The 18,722-nt window shown below is 45.3% G+C and overlaps 1 protein-coding gene across 1 annotated transcript; it reads right to left on the reverse strand.

Moving 5' to 3' along the window:
* Positions 1-441: 441 nt before the first annotated feature.
* LOC137141629 (general transcription factor IIE subunit 1-like) lies at positions 442-18,080 on the reverse strand. The gene is made up of 5 exons (XM_067530594.1): positions 17,951-18,080; positions 13,383-13,841; positions 9,916-10,117; positions 3,080-3,303; positions 442-1,444 (listed from the first exon to the last, which is right to left on the reverse strand). Exons 2-5 carry the CDS (start codon positions 13,828-13,830, stop codon positions 1,056-1,058), a joined length of 1,263 nt encoding a protein of 420 aa, XP_067386695.1. The 5' UTR covers positions 13,831-13,841; positions 17,951-18,080; the 3' UTR covers positions 442-1,055.
* Positions 18,081-18,722: the final 642 nt, after the last annotated feature.

The following is an 18,722-nucleotide window of genomic DNA, read 5'->3' on the forward strand; positions in this document are numbered from 1 at the left end:
AAATAAGTGTTCAACATTGGGAGTAATCAATCATTGGAACAGTTTACCAATAGTCATGGTGGATTCTCCATCCATGATTTTTTTTTTTTTTTTTTTTTTAAAAGAGATGCTCTAGGAATTTTGGGTCAATCCTCTGGCTTAGTGGTACCAGAGGTCAGACTATATGATTGCAATGGTCCCTTCCAGCCTTGGATTCTATGATGTAGTTTCCTGTGTAGGAAGCCACCTCTCTCAGGGTAAAGTGTGAACTGAAGTCAGTCACTTTTTTATTTTTAATTCCCTGTCCCACAAGGGATCAATTAAAGAGCACTTGGTAATTTCTTAGCTGTTTGAGGGTTTTTTTAAACCAGTTTTGCTGATCCAGACAATTTAAACAATCTGTTATGACTGTTCATTGCTTTGATTTCTTGAAGGTTAGTATTAACTCTAGAAAGAGAAATCTGGACGGATTTGGTGCAGGACAACCCCATTCTTAGAGTTCTGTCTGCCTAGAATACTACAGTAAATAGATCCACTCCAGAAGGATTGTTGGGCACATTGGCACTAACGAGTTACAGCCAGGATGAGTTTAACTCACTTATCAAGAAAGGGAAATTAATCTAACATTGCCTTGGCAGAGAGGTGGACTACATGACCTGTTAGATCCTTAGGTTCTGACTGACACTTGCTTTTAGGCATTTATTTTAGCAATCAGACAATTGTGTCCTGGTGTAATTTATTGATCAGACAGGATGATTCTTGCTTATAAAGTAATTAAAGCATTATATTGTCAATTACAATACTAGCATATTAAACAAAAAATGTAGGACTTTCACAAACCATATATGGAAACAATTTAAATAAACTTTCAATCAAGTATTTGCAACATCTTTACTCATGTTGCTTCTCCAAAGCAAAGTTTAAATAGCAAGCTCTCCAAGGAGGCACATTTAGACTATATCACAACATTCACAAAAACATCTTGAACTCTACATTTGTTTCACCCAGCAACTACTGCAGGTTAAACTACAAAAGGAACTTACATGTGTAGTGTAACTGCTTTTTAATTCATACATTTACTCAAAGACAGACTGGAACATTTCTTGTCCCACTTTGATGTAAACTTTTCTCTCTTCGTCTGTCATAAATGACACTAGCTCTGGATTGTCACTAACTTCACTGTACAAGTGAGGCTGTCCAGCCACCATTATTGTAGGATCTAGTGTTTCCTGCTCCTCTTGTTCTAAGTCACTCCCTGCTGCTTTACCTACCATGGATTTTGCATGTTTGGCTTCTTCCTCTGATTCACTGGTGTCACTTTCTGACTCATGCAATTTGTTTCTGGCAAGAGGAGGGACATGCCTTGTGCCAGAGGCAGACTTAGGTTCATGGATGAGAAGAGTCCTTATTACTTCGTTATCTGTAACAGCTTCCTTAGCATGTTCATCGGTTTCTTTGGACATATCTGTTTCCCGTCAAAAGACAAACAAGAGCACCAAATAAGCCATAAACATGTAAACAATCCCTGATCATATTTAAGTTTTGCAATTGCAATCAAAGGACTGCAGCACATCTTTCGTAAGTGAATGGAATGAGGTGTTTTCCTGTTTATGTAACCAGGGTATCTGAAAGATATTAAAATGGGACGGAGAGAGATGAACAGCTTTCCTTTAAAAGAGAGAGAGAGAGCCCTTTCATTTCTAGTTACTCTATCTGATATTGAGCATACCTGTGTCAATGTTTTCAAGGCATGGCACCTTGGCTGCTTCTGTAATACAGCACCAGATGTATCAGTTAGGAAGTAAAAACTAGATTTTATGTTTAAGTTAAATAAGCAGCACTGAGCCACAGAAGATATTTTCTGTAGTTGCATCTGGCACTTTGTTACTGTTTTTCCCTCTACTGAAAAATAATTCTGAACAAGATCATGTTTGATTAAACTGACCTATTTTAATACTTGGTTTTTCCTCTGATTAAACACCTGCTTATCAATAGACTGGACCCCCCAGTATTATGTACAGAACATTCCTTTAAACCTTCAGGTCTTTGTTCATAAAACTAAACCAAACCTCATGTTTGGCTATTGGAGTCTGAGACCAGAATTTTCATAAGTGACCAGTGAATAAGGTGTCTCAAACCTGGTGCCCAAAAGGGGCCTAATTTTCAAAAAGGGGGTGCTCAGCACTTTTTGAAAAGTAGTTCACTTTAAAGTATCTCTACATGAACACCCTAAATTACTACTAGTTTTTGAAAATCTTGTCCTGTATAGATTTACAGTCCTGTAAAGGCCAGAAGGAGCTACTTACTATCAGCTGGTCTGACCTACATAACACAGGTCATAATTTCTGAATGATCTTGATTTAAAGACTGACAGGGATGAAAGATACACCACATTCCTTAGCAAGTTGTTCAAATGGTTATTTACCCTGACTGTTAATCATACATCTTATTTCCAGCTTGAGTTTATCTAGCTTCAACTTCCAGCCATTGAATCTTGTTAGACTTTTGTCTGCTTGATTAAAGAGCCCTCTATCAGAAGTCTCCCTACACAGGCACTTGATATTTATATTAAGTACCCTAAAGTAGCATTCAGTTTCCTACTATTCCCAGGCTTGGAAGACGAGACTTTACAAAGATGTGTTGTTACACAGAATACATCCTTCAAGTAGATATTTAAAGCTCTAGGGCTACTAAATACTGTGATTTCTCAGAACTTGGTACCTAAAGCCCAAGTGCAGATTTAAGAACCTTCCTTTAGGGCACCTACACGAGGATTGAGTTTTCAAAAGTGCTACACATCCACCAGCTACTAATGTGGGGATGAGGCAAGAATTACACTACATTCCCAATTAGACAGAGTTCATTCTTAACAGGAAGGCCATATCAAAACATGACAATACATTCAAATCTTAGAGTTCCAGAGGGGTAGCCGTGTTAGTCTGTATATAGCAAAAACAACGAGAGTTCTGTAGCTACCAACTGCATCTGAGGAAGTGAGCTGAAGCCCACGAAAGCTTATGCCTGCTGAAATTAAATTTGTTAGTCTTTAAAATGCTACAGAACGCTCGTTATTCAAATCTTAGGCTCAACTTTGTCTTACCAACATTGATGTCAGCTGCATCTGAAGACGCTCCTTGTACAGTACTTTGTGACATCCATATAGGCTGTTCTTTAGTCACCTTTTCCTGTCCTTCCTTCGGCTCAGAATCTTGGACGTCAATGACCAAGTTTTGAACATACATATTGACAGATGAATTCCTGTTGGCCCATTTCTCAGGACGGCTACTGGAGTCCAGCATGTTTGAACATACTTTCTGATCAAAGCTGAAGGAAAAAAGTTTAATTCTCACTTGCAGGGTGTCACTCTCCCAAATCCTAGAATATTTTTAAAAAATCTCAAGACACAAAACACCTTACCTCTCAATCAAGGAAAGGGCCAAGATTAACTATAGTTTGGCCAACGACATCATAATTTTATCTGTTCTATCTTCGAGTGATTGCTCATATCCATTCCAATATAGGTGCGTGCACGCCCACAGTGCATGGTTCCCAGAACTTTTTTTCCCTTAGCTAGCTCCCTAGGGCCGGCTCTGGTGCCCCCTGGAGTGCCGCGCCCATGAGGCACTGCCGGCCCTATGCCCCCTCAGTCTCTTCTTTCCCTCCGTGAGGGTCGGATGGAACTAGCACTTGCTCTCTGCAAGTGCTATTCCCCTTCTTTGATCTCTTTGTTAATCAAAGTACCTAGTTAGTTTAAGTAGTTAAGTGTTGTAGCTTAGGAAGAAGTCCCGACCGACTTAAGGTGGCCAGGCTATGTCCCGGCCGCCTGGGTTTAACACCCCCCCCCCGTCCCCCCTCCTCCCTCCTCCCCTCCACACACACACACTCGGTACCTTAAGTGCCTGGGGGGACAGCAGATGAGTCAGATATGCAAGGCTTTTAAACAGTGAGCCGAGCAGAGAGATCAGGTTTAAAGCCTTGCTCCTATCGCAGGGCTCCACTCTGTGTCCAGGTCAGCCTGCTCCTCCTCGGTGTGGAGCGCACCATCGGCACCGGACTCCACGCGGAGCAGCATCCCCGGTACTGACGAGGAGGAGAGCGCATGGAGCGCGGACACTCCCCTGCGCCGTGGGTACGGGCAGTGTTGAGGGCAGAGATGCACCAGCCACAACCCGTCGAGTCCCCTCTGGGTCTGCATCTCTGTGCAGGGGTCCACCCCCGACTCTTCGGAGTGGGAAAGTGCCCCTGCCAATGCGGAGGCTGGCGGTATGAGCCTTGTTGGCCAGCCTATGCCACCTCCTCTCTCCCCCCCCCCCCCGCTGAGGGAGAAAGGGCTGGGGTCCCAGGGCAAGCCCGCATAGGTCCCCCCAAAGGGCGGTGGAGATCCCCGGTACGGGGAGGAAGATCTCCCGCCAGGCAGCCATCAGGGGTAGAACGAGGAAGCTCCCCCAGCAGGTCAGCACCGGAGCTCCCGGCGGCACCGGACCCCCCCCCAGCGGCGGTGCCGGAGCTCCCGGTGGCAGCGGGGCTCCCCCCCCCCAGCGGCGGTGCGGGGCTCTCTGGGCACCAGACCGCCAGCGGCGGTGCCGGAGCTCCCGGCAGCAGCGGGGCTCGCCCAGCACCGGACCCCCAGGCGGTGCTGGAGCCCCGGGTGGCAGCTGGGCTCCGCAGCAAAAAAAGCAGCAGCAGTGGGGCTCCAGCCAGCTCTGCACCCCCAAGTGGGGCCGGAGCTCCCAGCGACACTGGGGCTCTTGCTGGCTCTGATGCCCCAGGTGAGGCTGGAGCCCCCGGCGGCAGTGGGTAGTCCTATTACTCCTTCCCGGAGGAGGCAGTCTCCGGGGGCCACATGGCGCCACTGAAAGATTTCAGGGCGCATCAGGAGTTGCCCAAAAGTGGGGCCCCTACCTTGAGGTTGGCTTCTGCCATCCTGCATGTAGGAATCACGCTGGCTAAGGCAGCGCTCCAAATGTCAAATGACGCTGCTGCCACAGCGGGTAGAGCCATAGCCCCTGCAAGTTCCAAGAGGAAGTGCTCATGGCTGCAACCATCAGGCCCGTCCAAGAGGTGCAGCAATCTATCCAGAATGCCTGGATCCAGGAGTCTAGTATGCCGCCCTCGCCCTATAAGGATGCATACTTTCATGGGTCCATCCTCCGGAGCCACCAGGGGCTGGCTCCTACCACCAACTTACAGCCTGCCTCTTGGCCTATCTTCAGCTCCAAGGGTGTTACAACTTGCGTGGTGGTAATGGCGGCCCACCTCAGGTGAAAGGGTGTGCAAATCTTTCCCTTCCTGGTCGATTGGTTGATGGGGGTAGGTCCAGGTTCCCAGTGCAGGTCAGTGCAACTTACACTGCTCTACGTGCAGCAGGCTGGGTCTGCTCATGAACGAACAGATGTCCACTGACCCCAGTGAAACACATAGTGTTCCTGGGGGCCACCCTGGACGCTCCCCAGTCCAGAACATTCCTGCGTCAGCCATGTTTTTAGGTGCTGGTCTCTATCGTCTCCCAGCTGCACTGATACTCCACGACAACAGCCAGGCATTGCCGACTGCTGTTAGGCCACATGCCAGCCTGCACATACATAGTGAGGCTAGCTCGCCTGAGACACAGGCTGCTTCAGGCATGGTTGGCCTCGGTATATGTGCCGAGCAAAAACCCACTGAACCGGGTGGTCCAGTTCCCCACCTGCCCTAGCCTCCCTGGACTGGTGGAGATTCCCCAGGGCAGTAGGGAAGGGCGTTCCCTTCACGGAACTGATCCCGTCGGTCACCTTAAGTTCTGGCAACTCGTATGTGGGGTGGGAGCCATATGGGTGCCAACCTGAGCACTCGGGGGCTCTGGTCGGTGGAGGAAAAATGCTTGCAGGTCACCATGGGGGAGCTGAGAGCCATTCGCCTAGCGTGCAGGCTGTTCCTCCGATCCCTGACTGGCAGAGTGGTGCAGGCGCTGCCGGACAACACTGCAGCCATTTCACATGAAGAGGCAGGGAGGGGCACCCTCACGGCCTCTCTGTGAGGAAACTACCTGTCCAGGGGGCTTTGCCATGAGGCACGACTCTGCTGGAGTGCATCTCACCTCATGGGGGTGAAGAGCAACGAGGCAGATCGCCTCAACAGGTCGTTTCTACCCCACCATGACTGGTCGCTGCACTCCGGGATAGTGACTGTGATCCTCCAGAAGTGGGGTGTCCCCCAACTGGATCTGTTCGTGTCAGTTGGGAATGTGCAGTGCCAAGGCTCGGCTTGCGCCGGGGTTAAGACTGGGTTGCTTTCAGATACGTTCCTCAGTAATGGGACGGGGACCCTCAGGTATGTGTTCCCTCCCACTCCACTCCTGCCAAAGGTCTTACTGAACATAAACAGGGGCAGGGTGGATGTCATATTCACTGCTCAGGCCTGACCGAGCCAGCGCTGGCTCAGCATGCTGCTGGACCTTTCGTTCGCCCCAGCCATGGGGCTCCCGAGGCGGCATGACCATCTCTCCCAGGACCACAGTGGCCTGTTGCACCCGGTCCTGGATTCCCGGCAGCTCATGGCCTGGAGGCTCTGTGGCTGATGGAGGTGGGGGGGGGCCTGCTCGGTACAGGTCCCAGAACTCCTGCTGGGCAGCAGGGACCCTTTCTACACAGGTCATGTATCAAGCCAAGTGGTTATGCTTTACCTCTTGGGCGGAGTCCCGGGGCATTCCGCCAGCTTCTTGCCTCCGCAGGCAACCCTGGAGCACTCCAGGGTCTGGTGCTGGCCTCGTTCACGGTCTACTTGGCAGCTATTTTGGCCTTCCATTACCCGCTAGTGGGGAGATCCCTGTTCTCCCATCCCACGTTGGCCAGGGTGCTCAAGGGGGTGGAGAGGCGGTATCCCCAGGTCTGCAACCCGGTGCCTCCCAGGGATATCAGCCTGGTCCTCTCGAGACTCATAGGGGCCTCCCCTTTGGAACCCATGGCTTCACGCCCTCTGCCGCGCTTCGTGGACAGTAGCCTTCCGGGCAGCCATTACCTCAGCTTGGGGGGTCTCCAAACTTAAGGCCTTGGCCTCGAAGCCCCCTTATACACTATTCTAGATGGATAAACTGCAGTGGAGGCCATGCCCAGCCTCCTAGCCTGGGTTGGTTTCCGAACCTTGTAACTACGATTGATATTTCCCTGTGTTTCCCAAACCGCGTGGTCTGGGTTTGGAGATGGCATTCGCTAGACGCGAGACGAGCCCTGGCCTGTCGCATCGAAGACACGGCCGTTCCAGAAATTGGCGCAGCTCCTCGCCGCGGGCGGGGGGACTGGATGAAAGGATCACTGGTCTCCACCCAGCACATCTCCGAGTGGATCACATCCTGCAACAAGTGCTGCTAGGAGCAGGCGAATGCGCCGCTGCCGGGTGTCATCACAGCGCATTCACCCAGAGCTAAAGCCTCATCTGCGGTTTTTCTGGAGTGTGCGCCCCTGCAGGACGTCTGCAAAGCAGCCGCCTGATTGTCGGTCCACACCTTCACGTCCCACTACGCCATCGTTCAGCAGGCGAGAGGACGTAGGATTCGGCAGAGCCGTGCTGAGGGCAGCTCACCGGTAACTCTTACCCACCTCCGAGGTATGGCTATTTAATCACCTATATTGGAATGGATATGAGCAATCACTCGAAGATAGAAAACAGGGTTACTTACCAGTAACTGTTGTTCTTCGAGATGTGTTGCTCGTATTCATTCCACACCCACCCCCCGTCCCCACTGTCGGTGGGGGCGTAGGGCCGGCAGTGCCTCATGTACTGCGGCATGGGCACGGCCCTCCAGGGGGCACCAGAGCCAGCCCTAAGGAGCTAGCTAAGGGGAAAAAAGTTCCGGGAACCGAGCACTATGGGCGTGCACACACCTATATTGGAATGGATATGAGCAACACGTCTTGAAGAACAACAGTTACTGGTAAGTAACCCTGTTTTAAGATATCTTCTCCTGAACTTATCATTAATGGATGTAGTTCTGAGCCCTGAATAACTACACCCTTTTCTAACATACATTTTTGGATCAAGTGTATTGTCAGAATTAACAATTGTTTTCACAAAACAGTAAAGCAAAGAAAATAAGAGTAGCCAAAATTAGTAATGAGAAAAATATAACAAAGGTTTGGAGAGAGAGAGTTTCTTCCTAAAAAGTTAAAAAAAAAAAAAAAAGAAAAAAAAAAAGAAAAAAATATACAGCGTTTGAGGGGTAAATACACATTTAATAACGAAGTTTTTAGAGTGCCATGTACTACAAATATGTCAAACACAACACAGGTCTGTAGGTTAAGCAGCTGTGGTCTAAAAATCCAGGCACAATGCAAAACGAAGAGTAGAAATAGAGCAGTGAAACTACAACATTGCACAGAAAAGGAATAATTTTTTTTTACATTTATTTTCTCTGCATGGAATTTGGCACATATTAAGTAGGAAGTTGTTTCAGGGTAGCATTAAAGATACTCCATTCTAGACTTGGTGAAATAATGACAAAGTTTAGCAGAAACAAGGGAGTTGTTGGGCAGGTGTGCAGGAGAAGATATAAACAGGGTTGGAGACAGAACTTTGAAAGTGAGTGAGGGGTAAATAGCAGCCGTCAAGGCCAGGAAGCATTAAAGCCTGGCAATGAGTAGTTTTGAGGGGCTGGAATTTCGGAAATAAAAGCAGCAGCAAGTGCCTTCCTCTGTAGCATAGGGCACGGGTCACTTGCTGGTAGTTTCTCTGTACCTTGAAGTCTTTAAACCGTTATTTGAGGACTTCAGTAACTCAGTCATAGGTTAGGGGTCTATTACAGGAGTGGGTGGGTGAGGTTCTGTGGTCTGCATTGGGCAGGAGGTCAGACTAGATGATCATAATGGTCCCTTCTGACCTTAAAGTCTGTGTCTGTGCTTGAGAGCCTGGGAGTGCAAGAAAGGAGGCAGAGGAGAATCAAAGACGACATCGAGGCTGTGAGGTTGGGAAATAGGAAGGATTGGGAAAAGGGGAGAGGCAGAGCTCAAGCGGGAAAGTTAAAAAAAAATGCAACAAGACAGATTTGGGAGTCATTGGTAATGGTATTAGTGATGAGGAGGAAAATCATTCGTGGAACAGAGGGGGCAAGGTAGAGAACCATGGGAACCAATACAAATCAGACTTCAGAGAAGCAGGAAGGTGGGGGGAAGGGAACAAAGTTTAGATGGAAGTGAGACCATGTCAGAGGGAGTAGAGGGATCAGGGTCACCATGGGGGGGATGGGAAGGAGAGAGGGAAAGGCTTAACTTGATCAGGAGGCAGTTATTGGTGACTTTCCTGAGAGTAGTTTCTGTGAAGGGAAGTTGAGGAAAGTCCATGGCAAGAAAAGTTGAAGAGGGAAACGTTAGAAACTATTTAGTGCAGAATAGTAGGCTGCTTATTCAAGGAACGGAGGGAAAAGGGAAGAAGAGGTTCTGAGAGAGTGCACACAATGGGGTTTAAAAAGAAAAGAAAACAAGGGCATATTTGAATATGGAAAGGAAATGGAGAAACAGGTGACTGAAGGGAATTAAGGTGAAGAGTGGAAGGAGTCAGGAGCAAGAGAGGAGATAACGGTTGGAGATAAATATGAGAAGGAAGAGATGAGATGACAGAGAGGGAAAGAAGTGAAGGAAAGCCTAGCAAATAGCAAAATCTTAGGCAGATATAGAAAAGGTGTTTTAAGGAGGACACAGTGAAAAAACGATGCCAGTGTTTAGAAGCCCAGCCAGGAGTCAGAACTAAAATTGCTTATGTAAAAAGGGGTCTTAGCATTTAAAAGACAATTTGTGATTATAGTCCACATAATTTTGCCTCACCACCTTGGGCCACTTTCTAGCCTCCACTTACATGGGTAGAAAGATTTACAATTTTAGCTTAAGTTATGCTCTGGAAGAAGTGAGCCAGAAAACATCCTGTTTCCATAAGTTATAACTTGCATTGAGAAAAGATTTCTCTTTGTACCTTTCTGAGAGTTCTGGAATTTCCGTTGGCTGAGGTTCAAGTAAATCATGTGGTAGAACAACATCTTCAGTCTCACGCAGAAGTGCAAAGATGGGTTCAATCTGTTCATTAAATTTTGCTAGCAAGGTTCGAGCGTCTCGTTTGAGAAGGGCAGAGGCATCCTCCTCAACTTCAGTATTGCAGAAGGTGCAACGGAAAGTCTCTGAAACGTTACCCCAGTTTGAAATTCACAGGTTAATAAACGATGCCAAAACGTTTAGCAGCGACCTTTACCAAGGAATCTGCTACCCATATAAATGAGATTTTTGAAGAACAACTCAGTTTCGTGCTACACAACAGTTTACACAGGTTGAAGGGACACAATCAACTTGAAATCTGTCAATTTCAAAAAGTGAGTTAAAAAGCCTCGTTGCTGATATTATTCCTGCCTCTGAATCCTGGGGAACTATTTGAGGGTTTTACAATCACATTTGCCTCTGATTTTCACACACCTACTATGTGAAAGATCCACACAAACAGACTACCAGAGGAAAGAGGGAAATTATGCACTTGGCAACATCTTTGGTATAGTCAATTTCTACTCTCTTTTATAGTCATTCATTCTAGATGTAACACAGAACAAGTAGTAAAATATTTTCAGGCAGATTTGATGTTTAAGTTGACAGTGTCCTTTTAAATACAATGGTGCTATTTCTAGCTGCATCCTGCAGTGAAAACCACCTCTACCTCAAGGAACCTGTTTAAAGTGTATAGTTTTACTCTGAAAAGTTACTGTTAAAATGTCACCATCAGCAGCTTCCATGTTTATCATTTCACTGATCACCAAATCAGATTTGCTCAGTTTACAAGAAGGATTTTGCCAGCAGACAGCCCTGCAAACTCCCCTTACAAACCGCGCCCCCCCCAAAAGCAAGCTTTATTCATTCATCTTGGCTCATTCATCCTTACCAGCTATCCAAATGTTTATACTGTAGGTGTCAGATTGCCATTGCAGCATACCTTTGTGGTGATGTACAAGTGGTAGCAACAATATTGTACAACTGCAACAAAACTTATGCAAGTATGTTAACAGAAGGTGTCAATGGAAAAGTTAATCATACTTAGCAAAGCATATCCTGTTTATTTCAGATACAAAATGATATATGCATGTGTAGATTTTGTATCTGAAGTTATAGATATTGACCATGTACTGGCATTCTGCATATATGCTTCATTTTGAGTTATACCCACCAGGTAAAATCTACATCAGACAGCCCATTGTGAATGGACAATGCAAGTTAATTGACATTAGACCACAAAAGAAGCCTCCCCCCACCTGGTGAGCCTTCCTGACATTTTAACCAGAATTGGGCAATGGCTGTTCCTATGACTCATCAAAGCACACAAGGGCATGTGACTTGCTCATGTGACCCTGAACTCCATGGTAGGCTTGTAATTTTCCCCACAAACTAAGACTGAAAGCATCCACCCACAAGAAGAAGGTATAAGACCCTGGAAACATTTCCTTTTTTTTTTTTAATTTCCTGCTACATTTCTCTGGACTGCATTTCTAATAAAGAAGCTGTAAACAGACTGATGACCCCCAAACTCAGACTCTGACTGTAAGCTCAGAAGGGACCAATATGATCATCTAGTCTGATCTCCTGCACAATGCAGGCCACAGAACCTCACCCATCCACTCCTGTAATAGACCCCGAACCTAAGTTATTAAAGTCCTCAAATCATGGTTTAAAGACTAAGGTACAGAGAATCCACCAGCAAGTGACCCATGCCCCATGCTACAGAGGAAGGCAAAAACTTCCCAGAGACTGTGCCAATCTGTCCTGCGGGAAAATTCCTTCCTCGACCCCAAATATGGTAATCAGCTAAACCTTGAGCAAGTGGGCAAGACTCACCAGGCAGACACCCAAGAAAGAATTCTCTCTAACAACTCAGAATCCACCCCATCTAACATCCTTTCACAGGCCATTGGCATATCTACCAACCGTAGTCAAAGGTCAGTCAGTCAATTGCCAAACTAGATGTCCCATCATGCCATCCCCTCCCCTCCATAAATTTATCAAGCTCAGTTTTGAAGCCAGCTAGGTTTTTTGCCTCCGCTGCTCCCCTTGGAAGGCTATTCCAGAACTTCACTCCTCTGCTGGTTAAAAACCTGCATCTAATTTCAAGTCTAAGCTTCCTGATGACCAGTTTATATCCATTAGTTCTTGTGTCCACATTGGCATGGAACTTAAATAATTCCTCTTCCTCCCTGGTATTTATCCCTCTGATGTATTTATAGAGAGCAATCATAACACCCCTCAGCTGCCTTTTGGTTAGGCTAAACAAGCCAAGCTCTTTGAGTCTCCTCTCTGTTTGGGTAATTTCCAGAGACTTTGCAAATTGGCAATTTATTTCAAACACAGCTACAAACCTAAGCCAAGAACATTGCAGTGATTGTATGTTTAGGATTGTTTGACCATTTTAAGTCTCTCCTTTCTTTTCCCTATGAATAAACCATTAGATATTAAAGAATTGGCAGCAGTGTGATTATTGGGTAAGATCTGAGTTATATGTTGGCCTGGCTGTGTGGCTGATCTATGGGGATCAAAATAACCCTTTGGTTCATTAAATTGGTTTTAAATAACCACTCATCATAAAGTCTAGTGTCTGGGTGGTGAAACAAGAGCTGGGATATCTACGGAGACTGCTTTTCTGGCTTCTTGTTAACCAGTGCGGTGAGACAGAGGTTTACTTTTATTGCTGGCTTTATATCTGGGAAGGATCTGCCCCATTTCTCAGCATTTTGTTCTGAATTTGGTATCCTCAGTTGTGACCCCTTGTGGCACGGTGACAGCCTCCTAATGCCTGGTCCAGTGAATCTGAAATGCAACTTCTGGTTCAATTGGCTTGAAGAGGAGGTAGAAACTCCTGAGTTTTAATGCCAGCTCTGCAACTGATTTGTTATGCGCTTTGGGAAGACACTGAACTTCTGTGTCTCAGTTGCCCTATCTGTAGAATGGGGATGCTTATCCCTCCCTCTCTTGTGCTGTGAGAATTAGTTCATGTTTGTTTAAACAATTTGAAGTACTATATTTTATTCATACTTTATGGATCTTTCCTCAGGATCATCCTACGCTTACAATCATTACTTCATGCACTTACAACCAAAATACCCAGGTGAAATGGGCAGCTTATTTGCATTTTACAGGCAAGGAAACTAGAAACACATAAGACTTGGCCAAGTTCAATCAGCAAGTCCACAGCAGAGTGGAGACAAACATCTGAATCCCAGGATTGCATCTTAGCTACAAGAATACCCTTCTTCTTCATTACAGCTCATTCTACAAGCCCAATTATTTTCCTGTACTTTTTTACGGCAAAAATCCAAAACCAAGCCAACCTGGTTTTATTACAAAATGTGCTCACGTGCAGATATATTTATTGCTGCCAATGATTTCCTGCAGGATGAGAATGGATGAGCATACCTGTGAATATGTCAAACAGCTGATTCACTTCCAGGTCTGTGTAAGTGCTGAAGCAAGATGGACACTTGAAGGAAGACCTGGTGGTTGAATCCCGCTCATCTGCTTCTATCTTCCGGCGTATATGATCCAGTTTGTATTTCACCACATCCACCAGCACCTTGTAGTTGATGTAGTAGTAATTGTGCCTTGTACTCTTCCCATTTGGTCCTGTTTCAACTCGCATGCGCAGCTTGACAAATTTATCTGCCTTGAGTGTGTTGAGGACAGTGCGCAGTTGTTTGCGTTCATACTTGAGTAGCAGCAACAAGTCATCCTCCTTCACACAGGCGTATTGGATCAATACATCAAGGACCAGGGAGTATTCTACCCCATAGAAACCACGCACCATGTATTTGGCCAGCCGCTTCAACTCTGCAGGGACTTCTGTAATAACATCTTGATCTCCCATCAGTAACTAAACTGTGTCAGACAGAGGAGTGTTAATATACAGCATATGCAATGTTAAGTGGTTTGTGAACCTTTGGATGCTCAGAATTGTTCTAAAGCGGGTCATCTGCAATGCTGCTCTTTCAATAGGAGTCTGAGTCTGCATTCAGCACAATCACCAAGGTGCTGATCAACACCATACCATCTGGATACTCAAAGCTTATTTAGTGCTTTTGGGCCAACCTGCATTTCAGTGAGTGTCCATGCAACAGATGCCCTCTGCTATGTAAGAACCCACAGAAGCAAGCTAGGAGAAGGGGTTAGAAAAACTCCACAAGGTACCACTGACAGAAATTTCCCTGGAGCTATCTCCTCAGGGAGGATGGGGGACTTGGTTTGATTTCTGAAGGCCTTACACATACACCTGGCTTTTAAGACTACAGTTTTCTTTCAACTTGGCTTGTAGATCACACCAATTAGAATTCAGGTCTGAAGTGAACATTGTGCTGTGTTCCAGTGCTGGAACTTACTGTATGCAAGGCTAGTGAAAAATCCCTGTAAGTTTCATGTGATCTCTTGCATTAATGTGCAAAAAAATAGTTTAACAAATGGTCTCTCAGTATAACATTCCAAGGCGTAGACACAAGAGGCAGCATTAAGATTGAACTATAAACCTTAATGTGGCATTTCCTGTGTGCTAAATGCTTGATTTCTGTCTTGACTGTAGTAGTCCCCAGGGAAATAAACATTTAGCAACCTAGAAGAGTCAGAGCACAGAGGGCATAGGCCTATTCCAGTCCTCCCCTGACATACCCCTATAGACAAGGTGCAGTGTCAGACTGTTCCACTGGCCCATAGCTACCAGGGAATATTCCTTGTGACAGGGATGGGATGATCTGACAGGTTTCCAGCCCTTGTACATGGTGCAGATTTGGGGCCTTTGCCACTAACCAAAATCAGTCTGGTTAATTAGAGGCTACGTCTACACTGCCGGCAGCACCGCCAGCAGTGCAGGATCGATTTTGCAGGTTCGATTGAGCAGCAGTAAAAACTCACTCAACTGAACCCAGAAGTCGACTCTGTAAATCCACCCCGGCAAGTAACGTAGTTCTGCGTCAATGGGAGGGCATCTTCTGTTGGCGCAGCGCAGTGCAGTGTAGACACCACGGTAAGTAGACTTTAGGAAGTCTACGGGAGATACGCAAGTTACTGTACATATCTTGCGTATCTCCCATTGACTGCTGCCGAAATCCGCAGCCAGTGTAAACCAGGCCAGAATTTATGCTCAGGCTCTCTAATTCAGCTATTATAACCATCATTGCCATTCACCGTTATCAGGGAAAAATCTGGTCCCTGGATATGTCCCAAAGAAAGCAGCCATCTTGATTCGGTATGTCCCAGTTTACTATCCCGTAAAGTTTTATGCAACACTTCTTATCCAGAGCACTTTCCAAAGTATATACATGAAGCACCACTGGAGTTCTGGGCCATGTCCTCTGGGGTGGAGGCCACCACTCACTTTGGCACAAGATGGATAGGTGAGCGAGAGGATGTTTTGCGCAATGGCATTGAAAAAAACCTGCTCCTCTTGCAAAATGCTTTATACATTCTCCACCTAGCGCTCCAGTTTTTAAGGCTTGGCTAGAATATTCCCACAGCAAACTACATCGAGCTTTGTGTAGCTGTTTTGAAAATGTGGGGTTGATCCAATCCTGCCTAAGTTTGAGCTGGGGGCTAAATATTTCAAATTTTGGTTTTAGACCACTCCACCACACCCTTCAGCAGAGCTTAGGAGTCCCATTGGTGTTTCTCTTTCATTTTCTTTATAAATCAGATTCTTTTTCCACAGCAAACGCTTCTGCCAAACACTCTCCCTTTCAAATCCCTCCTAGTAATTTTCCTTTTATTTACATCCTGATAACCTCCCTGTTCCGCACACTCTGTGAAATCAATTAGGCTAACTACTGCCAGGGGCAGTCTCCCCTGTGCAATGCTATTCCAAGCTGCAGCAGGCACCAAGTAATAGACTTTGCACTTCAATAAATCAACATAATCATGGAAATTTAGACAATGTTACCCCCCATTTTGCAGGGAGTCAGAAGTTAAGAGACTTGCCCAAGGTCACCCAGGAATTTTAGCGGCAGAACTGGGAGCAAAACCCAGGAGCCCTCTTCTCCTGCTGTAGGAGACAAGTACCTGTTATAGGGCTGAAGGGAGATTTGTGTAACTTGAGTCTCTTGACTGCCCTTGTCCTTCCAAAGAGTTCCTTCCCACCCTTCCCAGCAAGTCACCGAGAGGTCAGTTTTGTCATCTCATGACAATCCTACTCCATGTCAGCCCCACAGTCAGGAGTGAGAGAGGTGCTTCTCTGTTCCCACCCTTGGCTTGTTCAATACAATACGTTATCAGGGCAATGCTACTTTAACACCACGCATCCTGGCATCTTGCTCCACAGTGAAGTGCCAACAGCCCCTTCCCCCTCATCAAATTTTCCTTCCCTTAAAGCTGCCTCTGGTAACAAACTCCTGCATACAATTTCACTGCTCTGACAGTTGGCCCACAGATTTGTTAGGTGGTGAATTGTCTTTCTCATACGCCTCCCCAAGTCATTACATGGGTGTGACCAACTACATGTTAGCTTTTCATTAAGCAAGAGGGCCATGGGATGGGTACCCACACAGGGCAGACAAAGCAGTATTATCCTCATTTGACAGATGAAATAAAGATACAGAAATTAAGTGATTTGATTAGATGCACTGTAGTCTGGCGGTTAAGACTTAGACTTAGCTGCTAGGAGCCACAGTTTCTGGTCTTGCCTCTAACATGGACTGCTTGTGAGACTAGGGGCAAATCTCTGAGCTGCAGTTTCCCTGCCAGTACCACCAAAACATCAGTTGTTAAGACCAGCCAACAGAAGAGACAGGAATACAACTCAAGTTGTGAGCTCCTGGCCCTGTGCTCGTTCCTGGGTCACGTGGACTCTTAAGGGTACTCCACAAAGGGGTTTCTACAACAATTCAGCATTCCTAAGGTATTTGCCAGAATTTTGAAGCATTTTAATGCAACTTGCCAGGACTTCAAAGCACCCTGGCATTAAAAACTTTTAAAATGAGCAGAAATTGAATAGCAGGCATACGTTCAGCCCTACAGTATCCAAACTCATAGAGCAAAGATAGGCACTGAAGATGCTATTGTGATTTGGGGTGTGAGGGAGAGGAGTGTTCTCTTATTTCAAAGTTATTTCAAAGTTACTCTTCTAATGCCTTCAAAACTTTGTCTATTTGAATCAGTGTATGTTCAGTAGTTTGCAGGATCAGAGTCCCAAGTCCCCACGTGAGGAAGCCAGATTATATTTGTAGTTTCTTGAATAAGTGACTTACATTTTTAAATGTCTACAATTGTATAGAAACATTTTAAAAAAACTGTTTTACTTCGGCCTTGACCCTAACGGCTGTTAAATAGGTTTGGTTTCAGCAGAACGGGAGCTATATCTTTAATGCATAATTTAAAATGGCCTTGAGGACTGCATAGAACTTTCAATTTCCAAACCAATGCAAAGCCAATTTCATTTCTATTAAGATAAGATGCTTTGCACTTCGAAAGCAGTTCCTGCCACAGCTCCAAAACCGCCTCATTGATTGAGGTAGAAATGGGAGGGTTTGTTCCCACCCCTTTCTGAGGCATCACTTGCCAGAATTGGTAAGAAATATAAACAAGTTTTATTAGATTACAGGCAATTTAGTGAAATTACAAATGTACTAACTAGCTTGACTTCCCAGGGAAGAGCCTCAAATAAGGAATGTAGAAACTATCCCCAGAGCTTTTTTTACTTATAAGAAGCTTAAACAAGTTTACTTATCAAATTGGTAGACCATTATCAAAGTAGGACTTCACGTCAACAGACACCATACACAGTATATGTACTGCAGAATTTTCAAAAGCCAGTGGCTTAAAGTTAATTTCTTATCACAGTTATTAAGAAATGAAGTAAAAGCTGTCCCCACAATCCCTTTACCAGTGATAGTTTGATCAATTTATACATTTTAGAAATACTAAAATGCTAGGGTTTATTAAACCAAAACCTCTAGTGAGTCTTTAAACATTCACACCCCTTACAATTGAATTAAACACCTCCTTATTACCTCTCTGTGTGCATGCAGGAGCAACTTTCCCTGGGAAGTTTCTGATTTAATTCTGCAACAGATATAATCCTTTTCTAAGGACTCAAATGCAACCCTCACCCAAGCTTAACTCTTTGCCCCTGGCTTCCTGGGCCTATCAGTGCTGACTCTCAACTGATAGCCACCTGGAAGGAGAAACACTCAGAGTGATTCTCTAGCACCTGAATGAAATCAACATTTCAATTACACCATGCTAAATGTAAGGAATACAAACATTATATTGCTAAACAAACACACCCAGAGCAGACAAGTGATTGAAAGTGTGATAGAGATGGTTAGTTATTGCAATCACTGAGTAGCCTTTTTAATTAGCTGTTCTATAGAACATTTAAGCTATGAAAGTAATTAATTCAGCAATGTGGAAAAGAACTAATAAGTATGTGGAATTGCTAAACTGTTTCTACTACCTGTTTCCTCAAGCTGTTAGTAAATCTCTTCTTCAGTGTGAAAAAACTAACCTCAAATCATTTCATACAGTTGCACAACAGATCCTTAGCCTTCCCAGTTTTAGAAGGTTTCATAACCACAGCAGCTTGTAAATACTTATGCAGTTTGAATATATTCTGCAGAAAAGAGAATGGAACTCCTATGTGTGATCAACCTATTTATGTATATTAGTATTTTTCATGTTTGGAGCTCTTTGCAAATATTAAGGAGTTAATCTCACATCTCCAGGACATAGGGAAGCAAGTGGGTAATATAATCTCCCTTTTATAGATGGGAAAACTGAAGT

Source organism: Emydura macquarii, unplaced genomic scaffold, assembly GCF_026122565.2.
Source record: "Emydura macquarii macquarii isolate MOO-44397 ecotype Brisbane River unplaced genomic scaffold, CSIRO-AGI_Emac_v2 contig_3108, whole genome shotgun sequence".
Lineage (NCBI taxonomy): Eukaryota > Metazoa > Chordata > Testudines > Chelidae > Emydura > Emydura macquarii.